The sequence below is a fragment of the Manis javanica genome, chromosome 11 (genome assembly GCF_040802235.1).
Source record: "Manis javanica isolate MJ-LG chromosome 11, MJ_LKY, whole genome shotgun sequence".
Classification (NCBI taxonomy): domain Eukaryota; kingdom Metazoa; phylum Chordata; class Mammalia; order Pholidota; family Manidae; genus Manis; species Manis javanica.
The window spans coordinates 117925341-117939091 of record NC_133166.1 but is presented as its reverse complement, the minus strand read 5'-3'; the positions used below and the strand labels follow the sequence as shown (position 1 = coordinate 117939091).

The 13751-nt window shown below is 50.4% G+C and overlaps 2 protein-coding genes and 1 long non-coding RNA gene across 11 annotated transcripts; 2 read left to right on the top strand and 1 right to left on the bottom strand.

The window, feature by feature from the left end:
• Positions 1–210: 210 nt before the first annotated feature.
• BSCL2 (BSCL2 lipid droplet biogenesis associated, seipin) lies at positions 211–11343 on the bottom strand. Of its 8 annotated transcripts, none has more exons than XM_036995245.2 (11): positions 10959–11343; positions 8915–9055; positions 6967–7283; positions 5772–5853; positions 2975–3118; positions 2013–2147; positions 1733–1830; positions 1171–1312; positions 978–1044; positions 555–862; positions 211–438 (listed from the first exon to the last, which is right to left on the bottom strand). In XM_036995245.2, the coding sequence occupies exons 2-11, from the start codon at positions 9002–9004 to the stop codon at positions 406–408; spliced, it is 1416 nt and encodes a 471-aa protein (XP_036851140.1). In that variant the 5' UTR covers positions 9005–9055; positions 10959–11343; the 3' UTR covers positions 211–405. The 8 variants fall into 8 exon arrangements, with proteins under 8 accessions (XP_036851140.1, XP_017510068.1, XP_017510069.1 ...); XM_017654579.3 differs by having other exon boundaries at positions 555–818; positions 8915–9133; positions 10959–11341; XM_017654580.3 differs by having other exon boundaries at positions 555–818; positions 10959–11341.
• LOC140844613 (uncharacterized) lies at positions 5765–7175 on the top strand. Its single transcript, XR_012123175.1, has 2 exons — positions 5765–5880; positions 6756–7175. It is a non-coding gene; the product is annotated as an uncharacterized lncRNA (long non-coding RNA).
• GNG3 (G protein subunit gamma 3) lies at positions 8752–10952 on the top strand. 2 transcript variants are annotated; one of them, XM_017654585.3, is made up of 4 exons: positions 8752–8767; positions 9512–9741; positions 10127–10226; positions 10498–10952. In XM_017654585.3, exons 3-4 carry the CDS (start codon positions 10128–10130, stop codon positions 10624–10626), a joined length of 228 nt encoding a protein of 75 aa, XP_017510074.1. In that variant the 5' UTR covers positions 8752–8767; positions 9512–9741; position 10127; the 3' UTR covers positions 10627–10952. The 2 variants fall into 2 exon arrangements, with proteins under 2 accessions (XP_017510074.1, XP_073073732.1); XM_073217631.1 differs by lacking the exon at positions 8752–8767 and adding an exon at positions 9017–9156.
• Positions 11344–13751: the final 2408 nt, after the last annotated feature.

Below are 13751 nucleotides of genomic sequence, written 5' to 3'. Positions count from 1 at the left end.
TGTGGATGGAGGGGGCAGAATAAGTTTTCTCTCCTTGGAATTCCTAGGCTTACTAATGGAAACAGCTGTGCCTAAAATAGTGCAGGGTCTGGACTCCTTCCCCATCTGTAGCCCCTGACAAGACAACCTCCTCCAATCTGGGGTGGGGATAACTGGGGAACACAAGGCTTGCAAATGGCCTTGAATCCATTTCAGAGTCAGAGAGGCAGCTGGCAGGAAAACTGTTTATTGGGAAAACCACAGGAAAGGGGTCAGGTGGGAAGGGCTGGAATGTGGGGCTGCTGCCTGGCTCTCTTCAGGAACTAGAGCAGGTGGGGCGCTGTCGGAGAGCATCTGCAGAAGGTTCAGAGCTGCCTAGAGTCTCTGGGGCAAGCGCAAGGTTAGGAGCAGGCAGGCTGGCCTCTGTTAGCAGAGCTGCATCCTCCCAGGAGCCAGAACCTGGACCAGGGGGACAGAAGAAGAAAATCCCCAATGGGAAATTAGACTACCAAAGGTCTCTCGCCCTCACATGCCACCCTTACCCCACCCAGGTGCCCCTGTGTGGTGCCCCTCACCATCACTGGCCTCTGGCTCCAGTTCCTCCTCTCCACCGAGAGGCTGCTGATCTGGTTTCTCGTCCTCAGACAGTTGACCCTCTGCAGCCACAGGGGGAACACAGAGGTCAGACTGGAAGAGGCTGAAGGGGTGAACTGAGGAGTTGTCAGCAGGGTGGGCAGGCTGCAGCCCCACACTGGGGCCTGAGGGGTCTTCAGGGCTCTCGCTGTCCTCTGTAATGTCTGACAGGTGGGTTGATTCCTCCTGGCCCTGGGGCCCTGCGCCTCCAAAGTGGGCAGAGGACAGGGCAGGGCTAGGGTGGCTGTGCCTGGACAGCAGAGCTGATTTCACCTCCTCCAGTCTTCCTGAGCTCAGCATGCCGGTGCCTTGGGCCGCATACTGAGGAGCCTCCTCCCACCCAGCACCCCAGCCATCACCTTTACCTGGCTGATGAGCAGAGGTCCTCCGCTGGACTTCCCTTTGAGAACTGTCTCTTTTTCCGATGTTTACCTGTGGAGAAGAAACCACTGAGCAGCTCCCCTCATGGGCAGTCAGGGCTCTCATGCCCGAGCCCATAGCATGCCCACCCCATGCCAGTCAAAGGAGGATTGCAGGGGAGAGGGAGTCCTTTGTGACCTGCAAAGAGAAGTGGTATCGGGGCCAGATGCCCCCCAGCACCCACTGCATGTAGCTGAAGAGTACTATGACGCTGAGGAAGGTGAAGTTGCTGGCGACACCTACAAAGGCACAGGTCATTGGGAAGTTGTACAGCAGGTACCTGAGGCAGGAAGCAAGGACAGGAAGGGAGTGGCAGTTACTGGAGAGCAATAGCCTCCTCACTTCCCAGAAATAATTTCTAGGGCAATTCAAGTGAGTTTGGCCAGAGTCGGCCTCCACCTCCTCTGCTTCCCCCGTGCTGAGTCAATAGTTCTCAGCTCTGGCTCAACATCAGCATTCCCTGGGGTGCTTTGAAGAAGTCAGATGGCCAGATGCGAACCTAACAAATTCTGGTTCAGGCGGTCTGGGGGTGAGGCGCAGCTCTGGGTATTTTTAAAAAGGCCCCTAGGGAGCTGATACGCTGATATGCAACCAGAGTTGAGAATCTGTGGTCTAAGTAAAACCTGTTTCCTCTGCTTAGGACCCTCTTTACTAAAGGACAGCACTCTGGAGAGCTGCGAAAGCCCGCCTCGGTGGTTACCTGAGCCCAGTGAAGTGGGCATGGATGCGGAGGTAGGCGCCATACATCTGGACGCGCTTGCTGTGGATCTCGATAACTGCTCCAGTGGTCGGCACATACTGCGGGAGTCGGGAGGGGCAGCATCAGGCCTGGGTCCTGCTGCTGCCATTTATACTGGCCCAGGCCGAGGCCAGCTTCTAGCTTCTCTGTTGCTGGCCCTGCTGAGCAGGCCCAAAGGCTCCAGCAGCAGAATTCTGGGCTTAGGCGAGGGCCGGCTCCTTGTCCCCTTCACCCCCCTTACCGAGTTCTCTCTGTATTCTGGGTATAGCTCCACTTCCAGGAGCTGCTTCTGCTCTGCAAAGCCGAACAGCAGGAGGCTAGAGAAGACGAGCGTGTCAAGCATCTGGAGCAGGTCTGAGCGGTAATGCAGCATCGCCTGCCAGGATCAGGAGGAGGAGGTGGGGACGGGTACCTCCAGCTTTCCACGGCCCTACCTTCCCCTCAGCCGCCCAAGTAGTCCACACAGGCTGCTTCTTCCTCGGGTCCCCTGCTCCCTCACTTTCACTTCCTGCCCGGCCCCATGTCTTGACCCAACCACTACAAATGCTTGAGAAACATTCCTGCCCTGCCCCACCCAACCAGGGCTCTAGCCCAGCATAACAAAGGCTCCTCATCTAAACCTTCCTAAGTTAAGGCCAAAACTGTGTCTCCCCTTCCTTTCTCCCAGACAGTCCTACAATCCAGAACAGACTAAGTTCCCAGGTACCACCGGAAGCTTGCTTCCCCATGCAGACAGACATTCAGGGATTTGCTTCATGATGTGGTTCTGCCAACAACTCATGTAAGGAGTCTAACATTTATTGAACACCACTATGTGCTAATAAGCACTTTACATTTCCTCAGCTAATCCAAAATAGTCTTGTTTTGAGGGGTTACTATTACATGCAGCTATTATTACTGCATAACCAAGGGGTTAAGAAAGTGCTCCCTCAGCTCATGTTTCTGAGTGAGGATTCGAGCCCAGATGTGTCTGCCTCCAAAGCAGCTCGTTTTCAGAGTGGCTCCACTCAGACTTTACCCCAACGCTGTATGGGTTCATCGGACATCTGGGGGTGTTTGTTTGATTTGGCAGAGTGACCCCTCTTCTTTATCCTGATGTGTCTGTGACCTCGGAGCTAGGATGTTTTTTCCTGAAGCCCTACCCAGATATTCTGACATCTGTCCTCATTCTCCACACCTCCCAACCAGGCCGTGAACACTTACAGAGCGTGAAGAAGTGGAGATGATTCGGCCGCCTCTGGTGTAGCATGAAATGGTGACCAAGAACATGCCCAAATCTTGATTCACAGGGGACTCTGGCAGCTCAAGCTCTAAGGTGACACGGTATGGCTGTCCGTACATCAGCACCTGCCCAAGGGAGCCCCCATCTCTTTTCAAAATAATTTAAAAGAACTGTACTGTCAATGTCCCATTTCCCACCACCCCTCCAAATACTCTGCCAAAATCTTTTGTTAGCCTACAGGTCCCTCTCTCTCTCTCATGCCAAGAAAGTGCTGCCCCCTTCTGGTGGCTGGGTCCCACTTCTGAGATCTTCCATATCCTGTTAACGCTTCTGAATCAGACTTTCCGGCTGCTCTGTTCTGAGAAAGGCTGGGTCACGTTTCTTTTTCAAAAGTGAACCATTGTGTTGCCAACTGGGCCATCTGTGACTCAGGCCTGCGGCCCCACGAGGCCATCCTCTGGGACCCAACCTGTCTTCACTTAATTAACCAAATGCCAGAAGTGCTCCCCATCTCCCTAGCCAGCTCTCGCAGTCACTGTCACTCCAGATCATTTTTAAAATGTCCTTCTGGGTCTCTTATCTTCGTGCTGTTGGTAGAACCCTGAGACTCATAGTGGGAAGGCTTCTTCCCTGGGATTACCTCAAAAGGTTAAAGATTTGCCACCAAACTAGCCTAGTTTTTCCTGACCACTACTATTCTCCTCTAATTCTTTATTCAACTATTCTTATCCTGTAGCATGACACCCTCAGGTTGATTATAAAGAATCACAGGGGTGATGGTAAAGCTTTTGTTTTTAACCAGAGATGGAATGGATTAAAATTTTTTAAAAAAGAAAAAATTGAAGTTACCCTGCCTCAAATCTGGATATGATTATGAGAGTACTTTACCCATTTTATCACCAGGGTAAAAGGTGGGGAACCACTGATAGAAGTTCTGTCTTTATAAGACACTTATTTTCAGTATGAATTATCTGTTTAAAGAAAGGGGGGTATTCCATGAGATGAGATACCTACCCCCAAGTAGAGGCCAGATGAATCTAAGCCAGTTGTTTCACTGAATTCTTTCAAACATTAAAATAGGTAGTTCTCTGGGTGGGCTGGAGGGAATGAGAAGTGATTGCTAGCTAATAGGTATGAGTTCTTTCTGGGGTGATGAAAATGTTCTAAAATTGTGGTGATGGTTGCCCAACTCTATATGTGCATCTTAAACAGTGAATTGTACAGTATGTGAATTACGTCTCAATAGTTGTTTTATACACACACACACACACAATTTTTAGACTAGCAATTCTAGATAAACATCATCTCCTCCCATGGAATCTGGTTTCAGAATCTTGTGAATGACTCCATGCCTTTGTTCACAGTTGCCTGCTGACAAGCAGATTCTCAATTTCCATGCTTCCTTAAAAGGTCCACTTTGAACCTCACCATCTCCATAGCCTCACATTGATCTCTCACATTCCTCACAAAGTCTTCTGAAATGAGAATCTGCATCTTATCCTTTGCTACTTAATGCATTGTATAGATTTCTATCCATCCTGTGAGCTTCTTGGAAGCAGGACCACATCTCTACTTCTAGAAAGCAAGGTGTTATTCAGAATAGACAAAGGATTTCATCCATTCACTCATCCATTCAAAACTGTTCACTGTAAATGAACAAAATCATCAACCTGCTTTAATCATCAGGGACGTGGGCTGGATCTCCCCTCATCCTTCACCTTTCCCTTCCTTCCTTACATAACAGCCTCACACCCGACTGTTTTAGGCCCCCTGCATCGCCACTGTGACCTCTACAATGGGCAGCCATACAACTGTATGCACCATCCAGGCTGCAGATGTACTGCAGCTTTGTTTCTAATTCCCTCTCAGTATATCTCATGTATAATTTCCACCTCACTACTTTGAAATCTTCCATCTGGGGCCCACCATCAGACCTGGTAAATTTTCTTGATAGTATATGGCTGCCTGGCAGTAAACTGGAAGATGTCACAGAAGACACACAGTCTCCCAGGTTACCTGTATTGTCAAGCAAGGCCAGTTTGGCACACCAATCCCAGGGGACCCCAGACTCTACAGCTTACACTCTTCCCTTCAGGTAATCATTAATTTCTATCCTATGTTTTCTCTTTTAGTCAGTGTCCCCCAAAGTATTTTTGAATTCTTAGTGATTCTCACTGATTACTTCTAATTCAATTGCTGAATGACAACTCAAAAAAGTCTGATGGCCAGAAATTATGCTGATGCTCCAAAGGTCATTCTAATGTGTTCAGAGCTCCTATCCTTTCTTAGAGCCTCTACCAGCTTGCCTAACATAGAAGGATACATTCTCAATCTGCGTTTCCCTTGACTTCCAGGTTTGTTGAAGTCATATTGGCATCTGGCCAATCCTCTGGCACAGTACCCTTTATAATGACAGTTCACACATATTTGTCAACAGTTTCATAATGTACATACAAGCTTTCCAAACTCTTGGGTGGATTCTATCCTACTCCAATGAAATAATTGACTTGTTAATTTAGGTTCATTTAGGTCTAAAACACACCACCTCTAGTAGGCAGGGTTTGGCTGAAACAGTCTGAGAAGGACAACACAGCTAACGTGCTGCAGGAAGAATCCAATCAACTCATTTAGACTAATTTTTCTTAACCTCCTTACTCTTGAGAGCCTTCCTCTTATAGTCTCTATTACTCAAATCCCTGCTCTCCAGGTCTTTCTGAAGTCTTCCTTTTTCAAGGCATCAAAACTCTAAAGAAACCTCTCTTCAGCTCCCATACTCACCCGATCACGTCCACCCTTAGCCAGCGAGACATTGGCCACAGGGAAGGAGCAGAGTAAGGAGGCAGAGGAGTCACAGTCCGTCCTAAATGAGAACGGGGAGGGTACTCTGGTAAGTCACGGAGTCTGCCTTGCCTGTTTGCACACCTCCTTGGCCACGTAGGCCTCCTTTCTGACCCCCCATTCCTTCTTTCGGAGCAGGAATCCTCTCTGTTACAGAGAGATGGAGAAAAAATGCAACCACTTGGGGACTCACTTGGGTATCTTGATAAAAATGCAGATTCCTGGGTCCCACCCCCAGATGCTGATTCACTACTTCTGATCCTAGTTTGAGAAAATTCCTCTATCAGGATTCACAGGTGGTCTTTAAGGGGCTCAAGAACCCATTCAAGTTGTAGGTAAAACTGCACATGGACTTGAATGTGCAGCATACACATGGGCATGTAAATATGCTTTTATGGCAGGACAGGCCATAGCTTTCATTAGATTCAGGACTCCTAAAAGTTTAAGCAACTGTGCCTGAGAAAGTACAGCTCATGTCCAGGGACTCAAGACGGTGGGGGGGGGGAAGGGGAAAGACTTTGAAACATTGATGATAATGACCTTGACAGCATCTCTTGACTGGTCCTATATCCAGTGTCAAGAGAAGAGAGGAGAATTTGGCAGGGTCTGTACAATGGGAAGGAATTAAGGCCCCAGGCAAGAAGCAGGATTCTGTCAGTTTATGTACTTAGTCACCTTATATTTCTGTCATCTTTTTTTGTGCCACAGTCTACTGGGAATGGGAGGGAGTAATACATAATGCAAATTGCTGCTTTCCCAATACCACTTCTACTGAGGACCAGGTTAGTTCTGAGATAATCCAAGGAGTTGGGTTGGCTCAAAAGTCTACAGTGGCCCTGAGAGAGACCTGATCCAACCTAAATAGAACTGACTCTTATAATGACAGTTAAAAAATATATATTTTCTTTTTTTTTTTTTAACCAGATTGCAGTAACCAGAGGTAGAACTAGGACCTGAGGGCCCTACCAGCCCAGACCTGCTCCAGCTTTGGGGTGTGAAAGGTTAAGAAGTCATATAACCACACTGGCTCAAGTTTCTCCTCTGTAAATGAGGGAGGTGAACTGAATAAGCTCCAAAGGTCCATGCAGCTATTCTCACACAGGATTCCTCTATACTGTTGGAAGGCCCCTCTCACCTGTAGTAGAAATGCACGGGGCTGAGGTGGCTGATGGTCGGCATGTAGGAATAGTAGAAGGAGCCATAGAGGAAGACAGACACCCAGAGCAGGAGAAGGATGGTACAGAAGAGCACCCCAAACTGCAGCAGCAGCTTACGGGCACGGCCTGCCAAGACATGGCCCACCTCCTGGGCCCACAGTAAGGCAGGTACTGGTGGATCATTGACCATGGTGGGGAGTGCAGGGGGTCTGGCCCCAGATTCAGGCCTTGGGTTCCTAGCTGCTCTGCCACCTGGATGCCTCCCCTGGCCATGGGATGAAGCAGCTGATGGTTCCTGGAAAAAGAGAAAGAATGGCTCTTTCCCCGAGGGAGGTGGGGATCACAAGGACAAGCTTACTGGACTGGCTTTGAGGAACTAGAGATAGCAGAACACAGCAAAGTCTTTGTTCCATGTGGCCTTTCTGCAAATGATTGCTTTTCTCAGCCAATTACCCTTTCCCTTTCCTCCACTGTGCTCTTTTCACCCCTAGGACCAGAGCCCCTCAGCTGAACTCGTCCTCTGGACAAGATTCTAGGACAGACCACCATCTTGACCATCAAAGCAATACATAACATACAGAAGATGAGCACCTTGACAATCTCTCAAAGGATTTTACACACACGATGCCACCGGACGCACACTGCAAGGTGGTTGCGCGGGAAGAATGCGCGACTTGCCTAAGGTCGCGCAGCGGGACTCAAAGCCAGCAGCTAAGAGCAGTCACAATTGCCTTCCGAGTTCCTTCTCTCCGCCTCGAGCAGCGCTCGCTCCCTGACTGGGCTGCGCCCCACGGTGGGCAGGACCTCCTGCATCAACAGCCGCTCCCCTTCAACTTCTCCGGCTCCGCGGTGGGCGCGGCTCCCGGAGCCCCTACCTAACCGCGCCACCATGAAAAACAGCTCGCTGGCCGCCGCCGCGCAGAGGACTCACCAGCCTTAGGTGCTGCCGGGGCAACCGCGAGAAGGAGCTTCCGCCTTTCGGGGAAGTCCCGCCCCCTTCCGCCGGCCCCCTCAGTAGCCCTGGGGGTGGGGCCTCTGAGGGGCGGGGCTTCCCACCTCCGCGCGCTCTTAGCTATCCCTCTTTGCCGGTCCGTTACCCTCCAGTAACCGTGACCGAAGGTGAACCCGTCCTCTGGACATCTGATTCTGGGACTGACCACCTTGACCATCCACAGCAAAATATAACATACAGAATATTAGTACCTTCACATTCTTTCAACGGGTTTTACACACACGATGCCACCGAACCCACACTGCAAGGTGGATGCACGGAGAGAACGCGCGACTTGCCTAAGGTCGAGCAGCGGGACTCAAGCCAGCAGCCTAAACCTGAGTTCCCCTCCAGGCCCCAAGATATGCCCCAGAGCATGGTATGAGTCAGCAGCATCGCTGCAGCCCACCCCTCGCGGCCGCAATCGGCCCTCCGCCCACACCTTCACCACCGGCCATTTAACCCCCGAAAAAAGGGGAGAGGGGCAGGCGTCCAGCGAGAACTGATTGTTGGCGTCCAAGGCGGAGAGCTTTCCGCCACAGAACGTTGCAATCTGAGGAACCTGTGGAAACTGCGCGTAGAGCTGACGGGTTAGCTGTTCCCTGTTCCAAGAGTGGTAGCATTTCAGCTCCGTGGTTTGTCTCCAGCTTTACGAGGCATGATCGACCTCCTCTGACCCTAACTATAGACTCTTCCTCGGAGTTCTCATAGTGCATTACGTAGAAGGTCTTGGCAGACTGCACCTTCTATTTGTATGTCTATTCACCCCAAATAAGATCCTTCAGAGGGTAAGTGTTGTGTCCATCTTTGCATTCTGCACAGCGCCCAGCTGCAAACGTAGAAGTAATCTCTCAAGCCAATAACCTCCAAACCCCACCCAGGAAGCCCATCTATTCCCCAAAACACCCACTGACTCTCCCCACAATGCCCCCTACCTCGTCTTTGTCGGATTCTTTGATCTGATTTCCACATGCCTCTTTTTCCCCAGCTTCTCCTTCACTTTGGTGTGCCATTTCTTTAGACATGTTCCTGATGTACCTCGCTGCCCCTGGATCTTCCACTCGAGTCACTTGTGGCTAGAACATAAAGTGATGATCTAGTAGCTGATACCTGTAGCTCATCACATTTTCCTGGATATGGGGAATGAAGGATCCCTGGGAGAGAAATGAAGATTCAGGTGCTAAATGCTGTGTCAGAATAGACGGGGCGGGGACGGGGAGACTGCCCAGCTGATGTCAGATTTTCAAATGAGCAGGGTCCCCCGCAGCTAGCACAGACTGCAGGGGAAGTCACAGGTCCAGACCACCCTCATCTGACGGGGGAATTGGCCTGGGCCTCAGCACCTACCAGCTCCTTTGGGGAGGGTTCTAGCGCAGACTGAAAATGCCTGCGATGGGGAGGGGCAGGTAGTAAGACAGTAACAGTCGGGGTGTGCGCAGGGGCTGCAGGCAGCAGCCAGGCTCCCCCACTGGCCAGGCAGTTGGTACGCTCCAGGATCCGAGCAGCTTCTTCTAGCATCCTTCATCCTTCAGGTACCAGCCGTCTGGGCAGTGCTTGAGCTGCAGATACTGGGACCAGCCTTCCACGGACCTCTGACCTGACGGTCCCCAGTGACCTTCCCTGTATTAGCTGCTTCTCCTGCTGCATCAGATACTTTCAACTGCAACTCCCTGCAAGGTGGGGCACCACCTCAGGCAGAAGGTTTTGGTGCACCTCACTGATTCTACTTTCCCAGGGCTGCTGCTGCTGCCTGTGGCCTCAGGTGAGTAGGGGCATCCTGCTTTTCTCTGGTTAGGGATCAGGGGGGAAAGTGGGAGTTTAATACCCTCCTCATCTGGGCGGGGCTCTTTCTAGTTGAGGCTTTCAGAGCTGGGAACACACATAGCTTGAATGGCTGAAGAGGCTTAAATTATTTGTATGTTTAATGATCTATGGCCCAGGCCACATAGAGTTTGGGGAGCACTTCACCCCACTCTCATTTTCTCAGCCAAGGAAGATGGATGGGAAAGGCCACTGGAAGCTGTGAATAAGAAGGAAACAAAATATTGGGGCACATGATCCCAGCCTTGTAAAGGCCAGTGAGGAGTGGGCATGAGAATGTACAGGGCCCCCTATCACGCTCTGACCTGTCCCTCTCTTTGCTCCAGGATGAAAGGGGAGACCCCTGTGAACAGCACTATGAGTATTGGGCAAGCCCGCAAGATGGTGGAACAGCTTAAGATTGAAGCCAGCTTGTGCCGGATAAAGGTGGGTGGGACCCTGAATCCGTTTAGATGTCCCGAACTGTGCTTGTAGGTTCCCAAACCTCGGGATAAGAGATGCTTTCTTTCTTTGACTACCTGAGATCAGGGGAGGAGTCTATGGCTTTGCAAGGAGACCAGTCCTGAGGCTTCTGTGCAGGATGAGGAAGACTGTCTTAAGGGGCCTTAGAGATGGCAAAAGATACCTCATTTGGGGAGGGAGGCTGCAGTTCCTTTCAGGGGTCCTGGCTAACAGGTCCCTCCTGGCTGTGCCCCAGGTGTCCAAGGCAGCAGCAGACCTGATGACTTACTGTGATGCCCACGCCTGTGAGGATCCCCTCATCACCCCTGTGCCCACTTCGGAGAACCCTTTCCGGGAGAAGAAGTTCTTCTGTGCCCTCCTCTGAGCTGCCCTGTCCCTCTTCACAGCTCTTCACCTTTCCCTCTCCTGGGACCTCCCTTAGGTCAGTACTGTCCTGGGCCCCTGAGGGTCCTGCATCCCTTCCCTAGCCCTTGCCCAACCTGTGAGGTTATCTGAAGCACAAAGCCCTCCCTCAACTGTCGACCCCATTTCCTAGCCCACTGGGTCCCACCCCAAGTACCCCGTGACTAAGAGCAGGCACCCTTAGCTCCACCCACAGAAGGGCCGTCAGACTCTGCCAGCATCCAGCCCACTCCCTCTGTGACCCGTTCGGACAATGGAGAGAGAGGTGGGCCGGGTGCTTGCTTTCAGTCTCACCTGGAGCTACTCGAAGGGTTAAGCCATTTGAAGAATAAAGTCATCCAGTCTCAGAAGACAGCTCCTGTGTTAGCGTTCTTGGGGAAGATGATCACCAATCAATAAATTTGGGGATGGCTGCGGCAGGTGAAAGGTTTGCCAATACCCAAGGTACAGTGTCAGTTAAAGCAGGTTAGACATCGTCATGATCGCACATGCGCGGGGCTGGAGGATGGCGGGCTCGAGACAGCGTCTCAAACGGAAGAATTCAGTTATAATAGACACCTAGAGAGCACACAAACACACACACACGAGGGCACTGAAGACAAATGAAAATAAAAACGACCGAAAGGGGTGGATTTAGGGAGATTCGGGGAAGCAGTCGTAGACGAGCGCAACTCAATAAAGGAAGGGCGGAGCTTGGCTCCAATTCCTCCAAAGAGGCCGGTTTTACTTCTAAGATGGCCGCGCCCACGGCGCGTCCCGTTCCAAGATGGCCGCCGCCACAGGATCCGTGGCAATATGGCGGCCTCACGTGACTGCGTTTCACCGTACAAGGGCTTCTCAGGCGGCCCCATGCTTAAAATGGCGGCTCCAGGCATCCAGATTTCTCAGTATGGGCCCTTCCGTGCTCGTCTCTTCTCAAAATGGCTACCCCAGCCCTCGCCAACCCGGGATGTACCCCTACACACCTCGGAATCTGGAAGTCGACGTCCCCCCACAACCCTGTGACGGCACATGGATGGCTATAATCAAAGCTCATGGGATAAGGGGCCCCTGCCAGCACAGCACAGCACAGCAGGAGCTGATCGCGTGGATCTTGCGAGGGAATATAGGTTTCTACGGTTTGCTCAGTCGAGGCTCCCTTGGGAGAGGAAACAAGCGTGCGGTCAGTACCCGGCGCCCCTATCGGGGCATCGTTCCTTGGTTGCCTCCTGGCCTCCCTAGGCGCCGGATAAGCCTGAAATAGTTCACTTAGGGTTTTCTGGCAGAACTGAGGCTTGCTATGCTCCCATTACTCCTTTAGGCCCATCCCGTCACATCTGCCAGACGCAATACCCCTGCCGCTAGTGTACTTACATCCCTCCTCGTGGTCCAGCATGCTGCCTGGCCAGAGGCCAAACGAAGGCTTAATGTCTCATGATTACCTCCCAGACCCAAATTTGGGTAGTTTGAGTGCCTTGCTATAAGTATTTTCCTTCCTTCTATGGGTGAACATACAGAGGTGGGACGGGGGCCAAGGCAGAGAAGGTAATAGTCCCAGGATGTCTGCTCCTCATGCACTGAAATTCAGGGATACGTCCTTCCCAGAGGAAGTCTAGGCCAGCTACGGTTTGTGCCTGAATACACTTTGGGGAGGAGCGCTGCCCTGCAGTGGTAAGAGGATGACCTGTGTTAGGGATGGCCGTCTCCCCCAGCTTCTACACACCTTCACACAGGAAGATAGCAAGGGGAGACGCTTAGAGAGGAAACCGAAGGAAAAGGGTGTTGTACTGGTACTGGACCTAGTTTTCCCGTGGACGTCTCCATGGGCTCCAATGAACTTGTGGCACTTCCAGAATAGCTTCCCAGCTGTTTACGGATTTCTGAGCCCTAACAGGTCGGGGAGATCACCTAATTAATTCTCTTATCCTAGATATGAAGAAACAGGTAACCAACCTGATCGCCTTCCTAAAGTGGGGCCCTACCCTCATTCTCTTCAGGGGACTGCTTTAGTTTCTTCTTGGTGCTTCCTGAAAACTCCTGGATCAGGTGTGTTTTCAGTCCCTGCATCCTGAGTGTCTGGCAAATAACCAGCACTCAAATACTTAATGAATAATGGTACTATACATGCTTAAATGGCAAGAGGTGAATAGCAGATACTAAGAACCTTTCTCTTCTACTGAGTCAATGTTGGGCAAATTCCAGGGTTAACTGAAAATTTCCAGATCAGCTCAGACTTGGCAAAAAGCCAGAAGTACTCAATAAATATAATCTTGATGTTAGGTCAAAAAACGAAAAGCTTTTGCTCAATTTTTCTGCATAATTCTCATACTCATCAGATTACAGTGAATGGCTACAGAGTTGGGAAAAAAATGGCACTCAAATTACTAGACAAGGCTTGAGCTATAAAAATATAAAAAATGGTTAGTTCTAACACTGAGTACTTTAAAAATTCTAGAGAATGGGCAAGCAGTGAAATCAAGGATAGCCCTTAAGGAACAAAGCTGTAAGTAAGGCTCTGGGGTCTGAATCTGTGTCATGTACATGAGGATTTAGAGCAGTATCTATATATTCACTTCTTTCAAACACTGCATGTTCTAAACCTATGGCATCCCAGCCTTAGTAAGTCCCTGACCATTTATTAGAAATTAAAATTAGCATCAGTTCAGTGCTGGTAATGCAATAATGCTTTTGTTAAGGTTACCTTCTCATTCTCTAAACTCGCTAGGAAATAACTGCCATCAAACATCTTCTGTTGAATGAGTTGGCTTTTCCTCCTAAATGGTAATTACTCGTGAATAATCTTATTTGGCTCCTGAATGGAACCTTACATTTAACTTGAAGTATCCAAATGGTTTTAATATAGGCCAAATACTGAGAGGTCATGACATTATTTTCTTCTACTCCAATGGCTCAGGCTCTTAGCATAAGAACCACTATGTGGGCCAACAACCCGAGAGTGAGAATGTGGCTGGTTCCCAAGTGAAGGCATGGTAGCACAGCCATGCAAAGCCAAGCCTCTTGGCTGGACCCAGTGCAACTGATGAAGCAGCATCAAAAATAATCTCCCCCCACCCACCATGACAGTGCAGCCACAGCAGATAGGGTGAA